Here is a 20,692-nt window from a genome sequence, read left to right as displayed (position 1 = left end):
GTCCCTATCTCGGGAGATGCGGATCCCCAGGTACCTGAGATCGGTCCTACACAACTCCAGCGGATAGTCAAGGGGGAAGTCAGGTATTGCTTCCGTTAAAGGGAAGAATTGTGACTTGGACCAGTTGATATGCACACCTGACATCCCGCCGAACGTAACAAATTCCCGGAGTAAGGGATTGAGCTGTGTCTCAGGGTGCTTGACATACAGCGTGATGTCATCTGCATATAGAGATACATCTATTCGACGTTGTAGGCATTGCACCGCTCTGTCTCGGTGAAGTTGGCGTAGGCGACAGGCAAGAGGCTCAACCGCTATGGCAAACAGCAGGGGAGAGAGTGGACAGCCCTGGCGCGTGCCTCTGGTAATTGCAATAGGTTGTGATAGACGACCATTAATCAACACCCTTGCCGTGGGGCGAGTATAGAGTAGGCGGACCCAGGATATAAACAATGCGGGGAATCCCATGCTAGCCAGAACCGAGAACAGGTATGGCCACTCGACGGAGTCGAAAGCCTTAGATGTGTCGAGGAAAACGGCTGCAACAGGCATATCAGGATGAACTGTGCGAAGCAGAGAGAACAGAGTACGGAGGTTGTGAGATGTAGACCGGCCGGCCACAAAGCCAGATTGGTCGGGTAACACAATTCTGGTCATCAGCAGCGACAAACGGGTGGCCAGTATTTTAGCGAGTATTTTAACATCACAATTTAGGAGGGAGAGTGGGCGGTAAGAATTGCAGGAGCTGGGATCTTTGTCGGGCTTCAGGAGAGAGGTGATCACCACCTCACGCATAGAGCAGGGGAGAGTACCGTCACAGAGCGATTCCGAATATACCTCACGAAGAACAGGGGCCATGTTATCAATGTAGGCTTTATAAAATTCGGCAGGAATGCCGTCGAGTCCCGGGGCTTTGCCATTCTTGAGGGACATAATGGCCTCGCGGACCTCGTCCAGTTCGAAAGGTGCCGCTAGGAACGGCCTGTCGCCATCGCTGAGCCAACACAGCGCCACATCTTTTAGGTAAGCAGCATAGGACATATCAGACCCTGCGGTGGAAGTGTATAGCGAGTGGTAGTGTGCTAAAAATGTATCCAGTATCTCATCCGAGTCCCTGATTGTGGTGCCATGATTACCCGTGAGTTCATGTATGACATTATGTGCTCGCGAAGTTTGGGTGAGTGTGGCGAGTACCTTCCCAGGCCTATCTCCCTCGCAATATTTCCGGGCCTGCCAGTGTTTACCGCGGAACTTGACCTCCCTGGCAGCTTCTTCCTCATACCGCGACAATGTCTCTCGGAAAGCCGCATGCGGCTCAGGTCCAGTCTCAGCCACCATACGGAGTTCCAGAGTCCGCAACTCCCTCTCTAATGTGCTAATCGTGTGGAGGATGTCACGCAATACACCATGGCTCTTGGAGATGCAATATCCCCTAACTGTCACCTTGAATGCCTCCCATATGTGCTCAACTGAGTCCACTGACCCCTTATTTCTGGGAAAGAAGGCCGCTATCTCCTCTCCTAGTTCGGTGCGAAACAGATTGTCCAACAGTGTGTCAGGCCGGAGTCTCCAGTGTGGCCTCGGGCTGTCCCACCCAGGTGTACAGAAGTGAAACAGGACGGGGCTGTGATCGGAGTATGTTCTCGGCAGGTGTTCTACTCCCACCAACTCTGCAGCTACACCTCCGGTGATTAGAAAGTAATCAAAGCGCGCCCATGTTCCCGTGTATGAGGTGAAATGTGTGCCCTCCCTCCCCTGTGGGTGCAAGTGGCTCCAGGCATCCAACAGCGCGCCCTCCGCGATCACGCCCTCCAGCGCCTCTCGTGCTCTAGGCTTATAGGAGCAGACTCCGTCTGCCCTATCTAGCTGAGGTGCCAACGCCAGGTTGAAATCCCCCCCCATATAACGTGTTGTGACCCAGCAGTCATAATCTTACCCCACAGAGTAGTGAAGAATGTAGGTGCGTCAATATTCGGTGCATATGTAACAACAAAAGTGTATGTGTCGCGGCCCAGCCTACCCCACAACAATGCATAGCGTCCCTCCTTGTCCACCAGTTCACCATATCTCTGAAACGGCACACTGCGGGCCACAAGAATGGCAACCCCCCTCGCATAGGTGGAGTATGAGGAGAAGATGAGGTCCCCGGCCCATCTGCACGCAAAGGTGTTCCTACCCTGTGGCGGTAAATGGGTTTCTTGCAGCATAGCAACCTGGACGTGATGTCTGTCGAGATAGGCAAGGACATTGCGACATTTCTTAGCATCATTCAAACCCCGTATATTCCAGGACAAACAAGTCAATTGTGTATTAGCATTCAGAGCAGCCATAGATAGGTCAACAGTGATCGCAATAGTGCCAACCAAGGCAATAGTACAAGGCCCGCCCCGCCCCACCAATATCGGTGCACACACCAGGATAGAGTCAGCGCAATTAGTCCAGTCAATGAATGCCTCCTCATAGAACATCCCACCCCCCCACCCACCCCAGCATCCCAATCATGCCAGCAGCCATTGAGCCCCACCCAGCACCCCTCCCCCCACCCCGACCCTCCCAACCTTAGCAACAACAACAAAAACATCAGCATTCTCAAGGGGGACACCCAATAGGGGTATAGCATAGAGTACGCACAGCCACTACCCGGTCCATAGCTCCAGCACTGTACCGCCCTCGGTGGAGACTAGGGCCAGGGGAGTGGTCCTTGGTGTACATTACCACAGGAGTGTCGAGTCCGTGCAGATCCAGCAGTCGTAGTTATCCCATTGTCTGCGCTCTGAGCAATAGAGAGGTTTCAGACAGTGCAGGGAATACGCCCAGGGCAGTAGATACAAGCAGTCATTAGTTGTGTAGCTCCGGAGGCAGGTCTCCGTCCTCTCGGTCCTCACCGGCGTCGCGATCCTCCCTGCGTGCTCTACGGAGTGATTTCAGAAATTCCTCTACTTTCTGCGGGTTGGTGAAAAATCGTTGCTTTCCCTGGTGTGTAACCCGCAGCTTCGCTGGGTATAGGAGCGCATAGTCCACCTGGGCCTCCCGCAGCTTCTTCTTTACTGGGAGAAATTTACGTCGTTCTTCCTGCACCAGTGGTGTGAAGTCCGGGTATATGGAGAAAGTGATGCCATTGTACTGCAATGACCTTAGAGAGCGGGCCGCCCTCAACGCAGTGTCCCTGTCCCGATAGTTCAATAGCTTGGCAATAATTGGCCGCGGTGGGAGACCAGGTTGAGGCACAGGCACCAAGGAGCGACGCACTCTCTCCACGATGAACTGGGGAGAGAAGGCGTCCTCACCGATCGAGCCTTTAAGCAGTTCTTCAATAAATAGCTCCATCCTGCCCGTGTCTGTGGATTCAGGCACATTAGTGACTCGTATGTTGTTCCGGCGGCTGCGGGCTTCCAAGTCCTCGTTTTTAGCCGCTATGACCCTGAGCAGATTGTCCATCCTAGCCAGTTGCGACGTGTGAGTCGAGGTGGCATCTGTGTTATCAGAAATGCGTTGTTCCGCAGCCGTTAGCCTCTCCTCGTGGCGATCCACCTTATGTACCAAGGCATCCAATCGAGCAGTGACTCCATCGACCTTTTCGACGACAGTGGCAAACCCCTGCCTCATCTCCTGAAATAGGCTGTGCAGGTCAATGTCTTTGGCGGAGGACGTGATGTTCTTCGGGGAGGCCGCACTAGGCCCAGGATCCACCGGCGCCGATTTCGCGCCTTTCTTGGCGCCATCAAAATTGAGCTTCGGTTGGCGGTTCTCAGGCCGCACCATGGTGGCACCAGGACGTGGCGCTTGGATGCCACGTAGCGTACTAGCGCTATGAGCCCAGAGGTGAGGCGGGCGACTGCTGAATCAGGCCGTATGTGCAGTCCGTGCGGGTAAATTGCGACTTGACGATCGCCGGACAAGGTGGCGCCGTAGTGGATCAGCAGGTGACCGGGGGGAGGGATCCGGTACTTCCCGTGCTCCCCCGGTTCTCTTGTGACAGGGGGTGATAACGCCCCGTTGTCAGCGGCGCTATAGCTGTCCCTCGCAGGGTAGGCAGATCGTGGATGCAGGCACGCAGTGTTGCATTGGGGTTGAAGACCCCGAGTACCAGGCCCAGGGAAAGGTCAAGTCTAGTACATGTGAGGCGCCGATAGAGGTCTCCCCGTGATCCAGCACTGCCCAAAGCCTGCCCATGCAGTTAGATAGAAGGGGGGAGAGCAGGGCCAAGCAGTCCAGGGGGGGCACGGCCCTGTTCTTAGCAATCCGGGAGTGCACAAGCCTGCAGAGGCACCTTCGGCAGCAACCACAGCATCTAAGTATCACAGGGGCAGAGCCTGGTGCATCGGCTCTCCCCACGGCGGGATCCAGGCGCGTCTCCCGCTCTCCGGTCCGGACACCTCTCAGTTCGCGCCCCCCCCCACCCAGAGTATCAGCGTGACGAGGGCCTCTCAGAGTGCCCTGGGATCGTCCTGCCCCACGGCGCGCCTCCGGGTGTAAGTGCCAGCACACCTGTGGCACTGGCGTCCAGGAGCAAACAGCAGCGAGGGGGGATCCGCACATGGGAGGGGGGGGGCAGCCACCCGCCCCCGCTCCGAGTCTCTGGGCAGCAAACGGTCCGACTCCGGGCGGTCACCCGATCTCGCGGCCTACCTCCTCGTGGCCGTCCTCGGTGTCTCCTAGGTTGCTGCAGCCAGCCCCCTCCGCTCGCCGGCTCCGAGGCAGTCACCGGTGAGTTTTCAAGGACCGATAACTTCGGTTCCAGACTTCGTAGCAGCCTCAGACTTGGGACGAGTGTAGAGTGTAGCTTATTGCAGCAGGTGAGGGGAAAATCTGACGATTAGAAACCCTGTGGTGAAGGATAAGTGAAGGATGGCTGACCAAGGAGCGGGAGCTACATGCCTAAGCAGCCATTCCGCTTGTGCGCCCTCTAGCGTCCCCCCTTCTTATTTTAACTTGTTCCCTTTTGCGGCCTACTGTTGCACATCCACAGTGCAGAGATACCCCTCCGGGGGTGATTCAGGCGCTTTATAAAACAAACAAACAAATAAATAAATAAATAAAGTGGGAGGGATACACAAAATGACTGAAGTTAATAGTGCAGAAAGTAAATTGATAGCGAACAGACAGAACTGAGACATAGTGAGAACCCATGGAGAGGGGCAGGATGGGATGGGGCATGTACAGAAGAGAATCTACACCAGTGATACTCAAAGTACAGTGCCGGCCCACATTCGGCGCTCCTGACCTTTACGTCACCCTGCCTCCCTGGTTAACAGCAGCACTGGCGGCTGTTTATTCGACTCAGCGCTAACATTAAAACATGTTAAATAAAAGGGGGAGCATTTATTCATAGATTCGTTGAAAATAAAGAAAGGAAGTCACTAGGGTGTCCAGGCCCGGACTGGCCGTTGTGGGCACCGGGCAATCCCCCGGTCGGCCGCATGGGTGGGGGCCGGTTTTGGGCCCCAGGGGGCCGTTTTTGTTACAGGGCCGTTTTTTGCAGCATAGCTGCAAAAACGGCCCTGTAACAAAATCGGCAGAAAATCGGCCCTGGCAAAGAGTGAGGTCGCACCCCCAGGGTAGAGGGGGGGCCAGCTGAGCACTTTGCCAGGGCCGATTTCGGTTCCCAGTCCGGCCCTGAGGGTGTCCTGCACCAGTTAACTTTAGGAAAATCTTCAATCTATAAAGACATCTTTCAGCAAAAGTGTAAAAGTATGATAAAGTCAGTTAAAAATTCAAATGTGTATTTACTTAACATGCAGACCTGTTTCATCTTAGTGCATCAGATTATCAGTGCATTGAGAAATATTTTTTTTTAAAGTGATAGTTTTCAAATGAAATGAGAAACATTCATTCTTCCCCCCCACACTGATAACAATACCAATAGTGTGCAAAGAGGCAGGTCAATCAATCGATCAATCAATGTTTGTAAAGCGCTGCTACTCACCAGTGTGGAACTCAAGGTGCTGGGGGACGGGGTTAGGAGGGGGAGGCTGCTGGTCCACCTGCGCTTAGGTGTTCAGTCAAAGAGCCAGGTCTTGAGGTCCTTACTGGATTGGGTCACCCGCGGGCACTGTGTGAGGTGGAGGGGCAGGGTGTTCCAGGTCTTCGTGGTGAGGTCGGAGAAGGATCTTCCTCTGGTTCTAGTCATGTGGATCCGACGGACGATGGCCAGGGACAGCTGGGCAGAGCGGAGGTGTCTGGTGGGGATATGGAATGAGAGGTGGTGGTTCAGGTATGCTGGTCCTGCTTCGTGGAGGGATTTGTAGGCGTGAGTGAGAAGCTTGAAGGTGATTTTGTGTTGCCTGGGAGCCAGTGGAGTTCTCTGAGGTTTTTGGAGATGGGACTGCAGCGAGGGATGTCAAGGACCATGGCTGCGGCATTGTGAACGTTCTGTAGTTTCCGGAGGAGTTTCTAGGTGACACCATCTTAGAGTGCATAGCCGTAGTCGAGTCTGCTGCTGATGAGTGCGTGTGTGACTGTTTTCTGAATCCGGTGGGGATCCATCTGAATGTCTTTCGAAGCAGACGGAGCGTGTGGATGTGCGATCAGGCAACGGCGTTGATCTGATGGTTCATTGTGAGCGAGGAGTCCAGCATGATGCTGAGGTTATGTGCATGGTCTGTGGGGGTGGGCAGGGTTCCCAGTGTGGAGGGCCACCATGAGTCGTTCCATGCTAAGGGTCCTAGGATGGACTTTGGTCTTGTCCGAATTCAGTTTGAGGCAGCTGCTCTTCATCCAGGTGGCGAAGGCCTACATTCAACTGTGGAAGTTATTTCTGGTGGTTGTTGATTTGTTGGTAAGGGAGAGGATCAGTTGGGTGTTGTCAGTAGGCAAGTCAGTTGTTATGTGGACTCTTTGGGGGCCGGGGTTTCGATTATACATGAACAACATATAGTTTATTAAATCAAACATAGGAGAAGGTTTTGCACAGCACACACCATAAAGTCATGTATGTCAAGGTCCTCATATGTGATAATGAAGAAAAAGGAGGGAAAGTAAAATAAAACAATTGCCTAGGATCACAAAATGTAATTGGAGAAGCCAGGATTAACCCCAAGTTTTTGGTTTCCCATTGTGCAATTCAGACACTACATGTATATGCCTCACTTCCCATACTCCCACCTTAGCACCAACACCTTCCCAACACCAGATTGCCACCCTGGAGGTATCAATGCAACCCTTGGACACATCACAGGCCAAATGTTGTGGCCCTTGGGAAAATGGTTGCGAGAGCCCATGCCTACACTGAACGTTCACAGCAGAGCATGGCAGGAAATGTGATTCTGAAGTGGTTATTGCAGAGGGGTTCAGAAAGGAGGGTGAGACAAAGTAGGTAATGAGATCTGCAAAAGGGGAATAACTGGGATTTACTTTGTTTTGAAATACAAAGCACATTAAATTGACCCAAATGGTTGCATTTCCATCAGAAAACCATGCTGGATTGACCCTACAAGTAGGATCAGGTGCCATAAATGAGGAATGCCCCTCACCAGAATGGAAAGCAGTGAGAAGGAAGTTCATCGTGTTCATGGCTGTAACGTAAGGCTACTGAGAACTATCGCCTGCCACCAAAATAGGGTCTGTCTGTGATGGAGATTGGTGGGCTGCAGCTTATTAGCATGTCCAGGTGTGGAGTTGGTTAAGTAAGGAAAGGCAGCATGTGGCAGGTGGTATCGGGCCAAGAACAGCATTACACTTGTAAGATTTACGGCCACCCCTTTTGAAGCTGCACAGCAAATGGAGAAGAGGGGAGGGGGTGCAGATCTCACCACACTATTTGCCAGGAATTACATTTGCAAAGTTCTAGAAAGGCAGGGTGAGGGTGTGTGTTGTGATCAATTCCTGGAACTAGATTCTAAAAACAAAGGGCCTGGTTTGGTGTTTGGCTGACGGGTTACAAATGTGATGGATATACTGTCTGCCTTATTACAAGTGCATTATATCCTATGGCAGCTGTAATAAGGAGGACAGGATATCCATCATGTTTGTGATGGAGCATCTGTCCACCAAAATCTAACTCAGTGGCAAAGTTCCTTTACACCACCAAAAGGGAAGGCAACCAGAAATAAAGGACAGCTGCTGTCTACTGAGAGCCCGGTGCTCCATTTTCAGAGGGAATTCAAGGTGTGTCACCCCATTACTCTCAGAGCAGTGGATCAAATCTAAATAAAATGATAACATCGTTGTTATCATTTGAATTTAGTAGCTATGGGGCTGGTTTAGGGTGGGGCAGGGCTGGTGTCACAGCCTGAGAGGAGGAGTGGTTTGTGACCAATAAGTGCGCATGACTGTTTTGCCGGCCATCTTAGGCCGGCCAAACGGTCATGCACACTTAGCATGTTCTTCACAGGGCTGTAATACACAACCTGGGTGGAGAACATGCACAGGCTTCCAGTCTCTGTCTGAGCGCTGAATCACAGCGCTCAGACCAATTACAAAGCTGCTGACAGCAGCGTTGTGATTGGCTGTGGGGAACCTGTGTACTACCTGCTTTCGGGACTCGTCAGGAAGAGAAGCAATGACAGAGGAGAGAGAGCGGCCGTGAAGAGGTAAGTGTTTTTTGTATATATTTTGTTCTGATTTTTTTTTTTTAAACCTCTGCCCACCACCACCGTTCCCTGCCAGCCACCACTAGGTGTGTGGTGGCATAGCGTAGAGGGCTGAGCCATAGGACAATAGAGAGAGAATGAGAGAGAGAGAGACAGAGAGAGAGAGAAAGAGAGAGAGACGGAGAGAGACTACAAAGATATGTCCCATGTGTCGGTTACCTACCAAGGGTCGGAGGTCAGGGTGAGCGAGAATGTAGCCGTTGTTGGTGTTTAGAAAGGCGTAGCCATGGACTCCAAGCTTTGGGAAGTAGCAGAGAATAGGCAATTATTAGCAAGTGAATGAGTACAACTGAACAAATGTAACTGTTGATTCCTCTCAGTGCAATTTTACCATTAACACATTGAGTGTTTACACCCTTTGTTGTTACTCATCACACAGAGCCACAGATTCACAGTAAATACGCCATTGCAAATACCACTTAAAATACTGATGGAATTGAAACACTGTTACCACGACATAACAAGCAGTAATTAAAACTGTCTCACTTTGATATTTCAGTTAAGACAGTGGTAAAAATAGGGTAGTCGCAAACACCCTCACACATACACTCATCCGCCACGCATCAAGGTTGGGGCGTAGCTGCTATGGTGCAGCAGGTGCAGGGGCACTGGGGCTCAGGGGCCCATTGAACTCTGATTATTGATGTATTTTACAGTTTAACCAGCTTCTAGGGGATCCATTTCATTCCTTGCACTGAGGCCAATGACTTTGGTTTCTTTACACAGCAGCATAAGTGCAAGCTTCGTTACACAGACAGGAAATGCACATCACAAGCGGATGAGGAAGTGAACTCAATAGGTTTAGGTCACTGCACACATGCGCAGATATGCACTCTACTCCGCAAACCCTTTACTTTACGCCGCTCTACTGTACTCTATGCCAATCTACTTTGCACAAATGCACTGTCCACACTATGCTCTACTCTGCAACACGGTACCCTACATCACTCTACTCTACACAATTTCACTCTATGCCATGTTACTCTGCACCACTCTATGCCACTGCACTCTACACCTACGCACTCTACTGTATTGTACTCTGCAACTCCTGTTGACTCAAACAGAGGACACAGAAATCAGGAGAATACACAATGAAACTGAAACACAGGGACGCCCTCCACCTTAAATATTTCAGCTTTGTTTCAGTGTAAAAAAGAATCACAGCATTTACTGTTTCTCCAAAAATGGAAACATGGCCTCACTTCATATCAGGCAAAGGACAGGCAGTGGTCAGTCAAGAGAAGGGGAAATAAAAATAAGGTGCATTAAATAAATACCTAAGAGCATGAAATATGTCAGAGATGTTCAACTAAGGACTGCCTCATGACAACTTGTACTCAAAAAACGTGTAACACATTGAATGTTCTTCTTTCTTTCTATATGCTTTGGAGTCATCATAGAGTGGATTGCGCTCTATGATACTGCACACTATGCCACTTCGCTCTATGCTGCTCTGCACCAGTCTACTCTATGCCAGTGAACTCCCCCCCACTCTACTATGCACCACTGAACTCTTCACCACTACACTCTTCACCACTCCAGTCTAAGCTACTCCACTCTACTCTGCCCCACTCCAGTCTATGCTACTCCACTATATGCCACTCTACTCTGCAACACTGCACTCTATGCCACTGAGTATTACGCCAATGTACTCTATGCCATTGCACTCTACCCTGCACCGCTCCACTCTATGCCACTTCACCTTACTCTGAAACAATCTAATCTAGGCCACTCTACACCATTCTGCGCCACTGCACTCTACACCACTTTGCGCTACTCTGCACCACTCTACTGTATGCCACTGCAATCTACGCCACTACTCTAAGCTACTGCATACTACCCTGAACCACTCCAGGCCATTTCATAATCTACTCTACACCACAGCACTCTATGCCACTCTACTCCACTCTAGGCCACTGCTGTCTACACCACTGCACTCTACTCTGTGCCAATCTACTCTAAGACACTGCACTCTATGCCACTCTACTCTAAACCACCGCACTTTACGCCATTAGACTCAACTCCACTTTACTCAAAACCAATGCACTATATTCTACACCATAGTACTATATGCCACTCTACTGCACTCTAGCTCAATGCACTCTATGCCAATTCCCTCTACGCCACTGCACTCTAATCTACTGTTCACCACTGTACTCTATGATACTGCACACTATGCTACTTTGCACCACTCTACTTTATGCCAGTGCACTCCACCCCACTCTACTATGCACCACTACACTCTTCGTCACTGCAATCTACACCACTCCAGTTTAAGCTACTTCACTGTACTCTGCCCCACTCCACTCTATGCCACTCTACCCTGCAACACTGCAAACAATGCCACTGCACATTATGCCAATGCACTCTATGGTCCTGCACTCTACCCAGCATCACTCCACTCTACCCTGCACCACTCCACTCTACGCCACTTCACCTTACTCTAAAACAATCTAATCTATGCCACTCTACTACACTCTGGGCCACTGCACTCTATGCCACTCTGCGCCACTCTGCACCACTCTATTGTATGCCACTGTGCTCTACGCCACTAATCTATGCCACTGCATCATACCCTGCACCACTGCATGCCACTTCACAATCTACTCTACGCAACTGCACTCTGCGCCACTCTAGACCACTGCACTCTACACTGTGCCACTCTACCCTACTCTCTGCCAATCTACTATAAGCCACTGCACTCTACGCCACTCTACTCTAAACCACTGCACTTTACGCCAATCGACTCAACACCACTTTACGCAAAACCAATGCACTCTACGCCACTGCACTCTATGCCAACCACTTTGTGCCACTGCACTCCATTCTCCACCATGCTATTATAAGCCACTCAACTGCACTCTAGGTCAATGCACTCTATGCCATCGCACTCTCTGCCAATTCATCCTGCCTCACTGCACTCTACCCTGCACCACTCCACTTTAAGCCACTTTACCTTACTCTGCGACAATCTACTCAATGACACTCTACTCCACTCTGCATCACTGCACTCTATGCCACTCTGCCCTACTCTGCACCACTCTACTTTATGTCACTGTGCTGTACGCTACTACTCTATGCCACTGCATCCTACCCTGCACTACTCCACGCCACTTCACAATCTACTCTACACTACGGCACTCTATACCACTCTACTCCACCTCTAGGCAACTGCACTCTAAACCACTGCACTCTACACTGCACCACTTTACTCTACTCTGTGCCAGTATACTCTAAGTCACTGCTCTCTACGTAACTCTAATCTAAACTACTGCACTTTGTGCAAATGGACTCAACACCACTTTACTCAAAACCAATAAACTCTATGGCACGGTACTCTATGACAACTACTCTGTAGCACAGCACTCTACGCCACTATACTCTACTCTGCAACACTCAATGCCACTACACTCTCTGCCACTGTTTGCTATGCTACTCTACACCATTGTGCTCTAAATCACTGCACTCCACACCACTCTGCCCTGCACCATTCTGCTCTATGCCAATGCACTCAATGTGGCTGCACTCTAGACCACTGCACTCTACTCTGCACAACTCAGCTCTACGCCACTCTACTGCACTTTATGTCAATGCACTCTATGCCCCTACACTCTGCGCCACTACACTCTGCATCACTATGTCACTGTAATCTATTCTGCACCACTGCACTCTACACCAATCTGTGTGCCACTGCACTCTTTGCCACTCTACACTACACCTCTGCATTCTACTCTGCACCACTCCACTCTCCCCTGCACCACTCCACTCTACGCCACTTCACTTGAATCTGAAACAATCTACTCTATGCCACTGCACTCTACACCAATGTACTATAAGCCACTTCAATCTACTTGCACCACTCTACGCCACTGCACTCTACGCCACTCTATGCCAATGCACTCTACACCACTTTATGCAAAACCAATGCACTCTAGGCCAATCTACACTGCACCACTGTACTTTACACCACTTCACTCTACTCCACTCTACAACACTCCACTCTACGATACTGCACTCCAGGATATTCTACTCCATTAAACTCTGCTCCACTCTGATACTATGCTCCACTCCACAACACTACTCCACTCTACAACGCTCTACACATCTCCTCCTATGTGACTTTATGCTACTTTACTCCACTCTATTCTACCACACACTACTGTGCTCCTCCGCTCTACGCCACACCACTCTACTGCACATTTTACACTCCACTCTATGCCACTCGACTCTACAACATTCTACTCCACTCTATGCCATTCCACTCTCCTACACTACTCCACTCTATGTTACTCCACTCTACTAGAATCGACTCCACTTTATATTACTCAACATTACTGTCATGATGTGACTGCCTGACCCCTGTCTGCGACAGGACAGGCAGGAGAGGAAGGGGCGTGGGGAGGAAAGGAAGCGAGGGAAGTTAAGTTAGTGAGAAGGTGGACACGAGAGAATAAAGACGTGTTATACCACCTCCGCGGCTCCTGTGTTTTCCTTTGGGGGAGCATGACACTGGCGACGAGGATGGGATGAGAATCGATCCCCACATTGCTCAAGACCCCTGCCTCCTGCGAGCGGCCGAAAACATAGAGCCTGCAGCCCGTGTCAGGGCGGCACGTGTGGAGCGAGAAAAGAAGTGAAGCGCTCGCACGCTGCCCTCGATTGCTGCCAGAAGCGATACCCAGCGTTTACAAGCTGCCTGCCTGAAGGGGAAAAGGCCCGGCGTGCAACGCCACAAGCAGCCAGAAGTGCGGCTGCAAAGTGAAAATCGGCGCGAAAACGGTGCGAAAATCGAGGAGCACCCGACGATCAACTGCAACGATCGGAAGTGAAGGGGTGAGTCCCAGAAACAAGGAATTGGTTTGTTTAACTCGGCGGACACACAAAATGTTGTCAGGCACCCGGCAGAGAGCATTGGAAGCTGCAAATACAGACTCTAACTGAAGCCACGTGTCCCGATCGGCGACCATTTTAAAGTCAGGCATCGCCCATAGCCTCCTCTTGGAAATTTCATGTCGGCCATTTTGAGGTCAGGCATTTTGAACAAAGATACAGATTTCACTCAAAAAAAAACACTGCAAAACCAAAATAAACAGAAATGTCAGTCACCAGCTCATCTAGTGGGACAGGAGGAGCACCAGCAGCACAAGCAGCTCCAGGCAACCCACCAGTGGTAGCCCCAACGCACCCCACGGTTATGGGAGTGCCATACTTGAGACCACCAGAACACCTGGAAGTGACGTCAGGTAGCAGCATGGGACCCAAGTGGAAAAGCTGGTCCGAAGATTTTGAAGACTACATGACTGGGTCACAAGTACAAGACCCCAAACAGAAGCTGATAGCCCTAAGAAATTTGGTGGGAAAGGATATCGCACAGATCATTAAGGAACTGCCCAACGCGGCCACCGCCCCATACGATGATGTCAAGGGAGCTCTTGACCGGAGATTTCTACACAAGTACAACTTAGACTACGAGCGCTACACATTCAACCTAGCCACTCAGGAGAAAGATGAGCGGATGTGTGACTTCATTATGCGCATCAGACGGCTAGCCCGCCACTGCGACTTCGACGACTTCAACACCGAGGATGCACTACGACTCCGCATAATTGAAGGGTGTCACTCTGAGTCACTACGTCGGCGGCTGCTGAAGAAGCATTACACCCTTGAAGAAATTGAGGAAATGACACGCATAAACGACCAGGCGGAAGATCACGCAAAGAAAATGGAGGTCAACAAGACTGATAGGAAAGAATAAGCCTTCAAAATGCAAGTACACAAAGAAAAGAAACATCAGACAGATCGCCACAGATCAAGCAAGTCAATGCATTCCACGTCCTCTCGGAGGCCAGTTGCACGTTATGAATCACGTGAATCGCGACACACTAAGTCCAGCAGAGCGGCGCCCGCATGCTACAGGTGTGGCCAGGACTATCCTTACTCAGGACCATGCCCAGCCATCGGACAACGGTGTCACCGCTGTGGCAGGGAAAACCATTTCGAGACTGTTTGTCAAACCCAACGCTCAGGACGAAGATCATCAAAACCTCGATCTTCCACACAACATCACGCCTGTGCAGTAACGGGACGAGAAAGACACTCCTCCAGCTCTTCCCGGTCAAGTGTCCGGTCCTTAAATTCATATCGATCACGAAAATCAACATCCAGTGAATCCCCGTCATGCACACCGGTGTCACAAGACAGTGACAAGTATATCTGTATGGTCTCAGATCCGGACCGTCTGAAGAAATATCCGAAGCTGGACATCCGTATAGGGGACCACCCGGCGAAGTTCGTTTTGGACTCAGGAGCCTCATTAAATTACATCTGTGCACTAGAATACCAGAGCATGAAACCACGTCCCAAACTGGAACCAGCAGCTGTGGGAATACTCACGTGGATGTCCAGGAAGCCATTACCGTGCCTAGGCCGTTTCTGCACGACCTTGTCATACAAAGACCGACAGATCTCAGCTTACATCCATGTTGTTGAGGGCCCGGATGTGGCTGATTGCCTGCTCAGCCTGCCGACGGCTGAAAGACTGAGACTCGTGGAACTTCTATACATGACTGAAGATGCCCCGGACATCGTCGCAAAATTCCCGAATCTTTTCAAAGGACTAGGGAAGTTAAACCACTTCAAGGTCAAGCTGCATATTGATGAGCGTGTGACACCAGTGGCACAACACCACAGGAAGGTACCGTTTCATCTGCAACAAGCTGTGGACGACGAACTTCAGGAGTTGCTCAAAACTGACATAATTGAGCGCACGTCCAGCCCAACTCCGTGGGTGTCGCCCGTGGTGGTCGTACCAAAAAAGGACAGAACAACAAGGTGCGCCTGTGCGTAGACATGCGCGCACCCAACGTAGCTATTGAAAGAGAACGCCACCCCGGACCACACATCAGTGACATGATTGCTCGTCTCAACGGTGCCACAGTATTCTCAAAACTTGACCTCAACAAGGGCTATCACCAGCTTGAACTTCATGATAAATCCCGCTACATTACCACATTCACAACCCATCAAGGACTCTTCCGCTATAAGCGTCTAAATTTCGGCATATCATCAACAGCCGAAATCTTCCAAGAGGCTATCAGGCGCGTAATCCAAGGAATCCCAAATGCATTCAACTATAGCGATGACCTGCTGGTGTTTGGAAAAGATCAAACTGAACACGATACGGCCCTTGACAGGGTATGCCATGCCCTGCTAAATGCCAACTTGACTCTGAACGCAGCCAAATGTGAGTTTCACAAATCGACCTTGAAATTCTATGGCCACATTTTCTCAAAGGACGGCATGACACCTGACCCTGACAAAGTCTCAGCCCTTGCAGAGACACCAACGCCGCAAGATGTAAGTGACCTCCGTTCCTTCCTGGGCATGGCGAGCTATTGTGCTCGTTACATTCAGGACTTCACTACTATTAGCCACCCCCTACGAGAGCTCACTCGCCAAGGTCAGCCTTTTGCGTGGACAGAAGCATGCAACCGCTCCTTCCACAAAATCAAGCACGCTGTCAGCTCCGCCATTAACCTGGCCTACTTCGATGCTAAGAAACTAACTGAAATTACTGTCGACGCCAGCCCGGTGGGCCTTGGCGCCATCTTAGCACAATATCAAGAAGACTCGGACCAGCGCCACATAATCGCCTATGCCAGTCGCAGCCTCACCGACACTGAGAAACTGTACTCGCAACCTGAGAAGGAGAGCCTAGCCGTGGTCTGGGCCTGCAAACATTTCCATCTGTTTGTGTATGGCAAACATTTCACTATCATCACTGACCACCAAGCGCTTATCACCATTTTTGGCAATCCTAAGGCCAAGATGCCTCCGTGTATTGAGCGCTGGGGCCTACGTCTCCAGGACTACATTTACACCATTGTCCACAAACCCGGGAAGTCGGACAATCCAGCAGACTACATGTCACGACATCCCAAGGCTACCACCAAGGAGATGCGCTCCGTGGCTGAAGACTATATACATTTTGTCATTGACACGGCATGCCCTCCCACCGTTCCTCTTGAAGCTATTCAAGAAGCATCCATCCAAGATCCAATTATCCAGGACGTCACAGAACGCATTCGCAACAACTCATGGTGACATGTGAAAGAAGATCCAAGCCAGAAGTCTCGGGAGATCACGGCGTTCAAACATATTAATGAAGAACTATCCATCAGCAATGAGGGCCTCATTCTGAGAGGGGGGAGGATTGTCATTCCTCAAAGACTGAGACAAGGAGTGATTAACCTCGCTCATGAAGGCCACCGAGGGATAACTGCCACCAAGAAGGCTCTACGAGAGCGCATCTGGTTTCCAACACTAGACCAGATGGTAGAAAACACCCTCAAAGACTGTATCTCGTGCCAGCTGGTAAGCCGTGACGAACCACCGGCTCCCCTACAGATGTCGGAACTACCTGAAGGTGTGTGGCAACAAGTCGCCATTGATTTCTTCGGACCTCTGAAATCAAGCCAATACATCATTGTCATTGTGGACGAATACTCCCGCTTCCCATTTGCACACCTAATATCATCCACCAAGGCAACCGCGGTGATTCCAATACTCGACGAAACATTCGCAGCATGGGGCATCCCGCTGCGAGTTAAGTTGGATAACGGACCCCCATTTAATGGCCACGAATTTGCGGACTTCGCAAAACACCTTGGGTCTTATTTATGAAGGCCTTGCGCCACCGGTGGGTCACTTTTTCCCATTTTAAAAGTGACACACCGGCGGCGCAAGGCCTTCATAAATAAGGCCCCTTGACTTTAAACATCAAAAGATCACACCACTATGGCCCCAAGCCAATGGCATGGTGGAACGATTCATGGGGACCCTAAAGAAAGCAGTGCAGCAAGCGGAACTGGCCCACGAGACATCCAACAAGCACTGAATGAAGTGCTGAGGGCATATCGCACCACACCTCACAATACTACCAATCAATGTCCAGCCACTCTAATGTTGGGAAGAGTCCCGCGTACCCGACTACCCACTCTGGATGACACGATCCAACCTCGAGCTCCAAACATTGATCATGAAACACTGGTTAACATTGACTATGGAAAGAAACTGAAAATGAAGACATACGCTGACCAACGTAGGCACGCGAGACCCACGGATATCCAGGAAGGAGACTGGGTGATGGTCCGACGTGACCGAAGGACAAAAGCAGACAGCCGCTACCTCACACATCCTTTAAAGTCAGTCGCCGGAAAGGAACCATGATCACAGCACAAGGCGATCACAAGCGGATCACCCGGAATATTTCACACTATAAGAAGTGCGACCCTCAGGGAAGACATGACGGTCGACACTGAGAGTCCTCCACTGACTCAGAAAGTCAAAGCAAGAGCAGTGACCACAGTCATTCCAGTCCGACAAGACGAGATCATCCCATGCATCACCGAATCAGGACACCAGAACAATCTGATCGACCCAGACGGCAAACCCGACGGCCGGAGCGTCTCATTGAAGTGATCTAAGGCACAGTAAGACTTTATACAAAAGGGGGAGATGTCATGACGTGACTGCCTGACCCCTGTCTGCGACAGGACAGGCAGGAGAGGAAGGGGCGTGGGGAGGAAAGGAAGTGAGGGAAGTTAAGTTAGTGAGAAGGTGGACACGAGAGAATAAAGACGTGTTATACCACCTCCGCGGCTCCTGTGTTTTCCTTTGGGGGAGCATGACAATTACAACATTCTAATCCACTCTATGCAACACCTTCTGTGCCACTCCATTCAGCTCTATACCACTTCACAACACTCTATGCCACTCTCTACTCCACTCTACGTCCTTCCACCCTATGACACTCTACTACCTCCGCAACACTCTACAACACTCTACACCACTCCACACCACTCCATGACACTCCATTTCATCCCACTGCACTCAACTCTACTCTGTGCCACTCCATAACACACCACTCTACTGTACGTTACAATGCTCCACTCCATATCAGTCTCCTTTACCCTACTAACTTTTAGCCATGCGAAACAGCAGCCACACTGGTGTACAACATGGCTACATATTGGCAAAGCCAATAGATGTTGCATATGTGAGACCTATTGGCTTTGCTAATTCTTGTTTCTGTCTGGCACCACCAGGAAAAACCTGTGGTGAGGGACAGAAAACGCAATAATAACCCCAACACCCTGGGAGAAAACTTCCAAGGTGTGTGGGTGTGAGGGGAGGGGGGTCATTAGTCTTGTTTTACAAAAACGACCACTTTTTTCTGATAAACGAACACATGTTCAAAGTTTGGTGGATGACCATTAAAACCAATGGCGGCTGTTTGCCAACGTTTGTGTGCCTAGAAAAAAACTGCTGTGACAGTGTTTTCATTCAAGGGAAAGAAGGACCTGTTTCAACAAACAGATTCCCCAGGTTTCACAAGTGCACAGTAATCCAGCTTGGCGCAACCATACTGTGCATTGTATGTGTGGGAGAGTGCGAAAGAGTGCAAAGGGTTATGGGAGGGAGGGTTCTGGTGGGAGGGAGGGTAGGAAGAGTTAATTAATTATTCAGGCTATCAGAAAGCAAGAGCACATTTTTTCATTTCTTGTTAAGCAATGATTTGCATATGTAGAATCATTGTGACATGCTTATACCAATTTACACTAATGCTTGATGCACAGAAATGGACACCTTCTTTGTGAGCTGGCAGCAGATATGAAGCTTTCTGTACTTTCCTGACCTACCTTTCACTCTATTAACACCAATGCAGTAGTGTGCCCCTAGTACCCATCCCTACCCTCATGGGTGATTAGTGCTCTATACAAGTAGACATAAGCTAACATAACAACAATGCACCACTGCGCCAATAACCACTATGTTATAAAATCTCATTTGAAAAAAATGACTAACACGTAGGGCCTGATAACGAGTTTGGAAGTCCTCCGGACTGCCACCAATGTACCAACAGGAGGACTGCCAAGCCTGTGGTGCACCCACCCAACGGATTCGGAGTTAAATCGCGTGCGGGCGGTGCTGCAGAGGTCTCACGGTGGTGGCCAAGTTAGGATCATAGGAGAGTCTTAACAGCAGACCGCCGACGCAACAGTACCTGCAGCAAATTCTCCCGTTTAATCAACAAGACAGAAAATAATTTCCCTTCTCTACTGTCCAATCCTCACTAGAATCCCAGTGGCAGTAGGATGGGGGCGCTATTCTGTCTAATTGTTTCCCAAAAATTATTTTTCTCATTTTCATTGTTTGCTTTCTTCAAGTGGAAGGTTTGAGGACAGTCTAGATTCCCCTACCCAGCTCACTGTGTGAACTTGCACAGCTCCTATCAACTCTGGCGCGTATTACCAAGCAATAGCGATAATTATCGCTATTGCTTGGTTAGAGACAAAATTTTACCGCTCAGCTGCAGCGATTTTTATCGCAGATAAACCTTGGTATTACCAAGGTTTATCGCAAATGCGATAAAAAACGGCCGCAATGCATGAATATCGCTGAAAAGTCAGCGATATTCATGCATTACCGAGCTAATGCTCTTAGCCATGTTATCCACCTCCCATTGGATAACATGGCTAAGAACTGCTCAGGGCAGGTGTTAGCTTTTGGAGATATTTGCGCTTAGCGCGAATATCTCCAAAAGTTGGTAATAGGAGATAGCGATGTTAGCGACTGTTTCCAGTCGCTAACATCTTGGCACGCCCACTTTGCATGTCATTAGTGATAAATATCACTGACATGCAAAGTGGGGCCCAAGATGGTCGCTATCTCCTACTAGCTGTCGCTAACTGGTGTTAGCGACAGCTAGGTAATAGGGAGGTAATTTTATCTCTGCTTTCTTGGCTTTTAAAGCCAAAAAAGCGGAGATAAACCCCCTTGATAATATGCCCCTCTATTTCTTTATTTAGATGAGTTAAATGTATTTGATTACTCCGAAATTGCAGGCAGGGGTATAAAAGAGAGGGCGTACTAGGAATAAGAACTGTAAACATCTTACCTTATACCTTGGGGCAAGTTTCAACAGCTCTCTCAGGGGGACATCGGAGCCCACCACTCCCAAGAGAATCCCCTCTGCTCTCTGAAAAGAGATACATCCTGGCATTTATATCTATATGTCATGAAAGATTACATACTGCAGC

General features: G+C 49.9%; 1 protein-coding gene across 1 annotated transcript in view; it reads right to left on the bottom strand.

Annotated features, from left to right (window-relative positions):
* CACNA2D4 (calcium voltage-gated channel auxiliary subunit alpha2delta 4) overlaps positions 1 to 20,692 on the bottom strand; it is a 924,019-nt gene that overhangs the window by 500,462 nt on the left and 402,865 nt on the right. Inside the window, exons 15-16 of the mRNA XM_078673672.1 lie at positions 20,551 to 20,631; positions 8,755 to 8,829 (exon numbers count right to left, since the gene is read on the bottom strand). Of these exons, the coding sequence (XP_078529798.1) occupies positions 8,755 to 8,829; positions 20,551 to 20,631 (156 nt within the window). The remainder of the gene's footprint in view (positions 1 to 8,754; positions 8,830 to 20,550; positions 20,632 to 20,692) is intronic.

The sequence above is a fragment of the Lissotriton helveticus genome, chromosome 1_1, assembly GCF_964261635.1.
Source record: "Lissotriton helveticus chromosome 1_1, aLisHel1.1, whole genome shotgun sequence".
Classification (NCBI taxonomy): Eukaryota; Metazoa; Chordata; class Amphibia; order Caudata; family Salamandridae; genus Lissotriton; species Lissotriton helveticus.
This window is presented reverse-complemented; position numbering and strand designations above follow the sequence as displayed.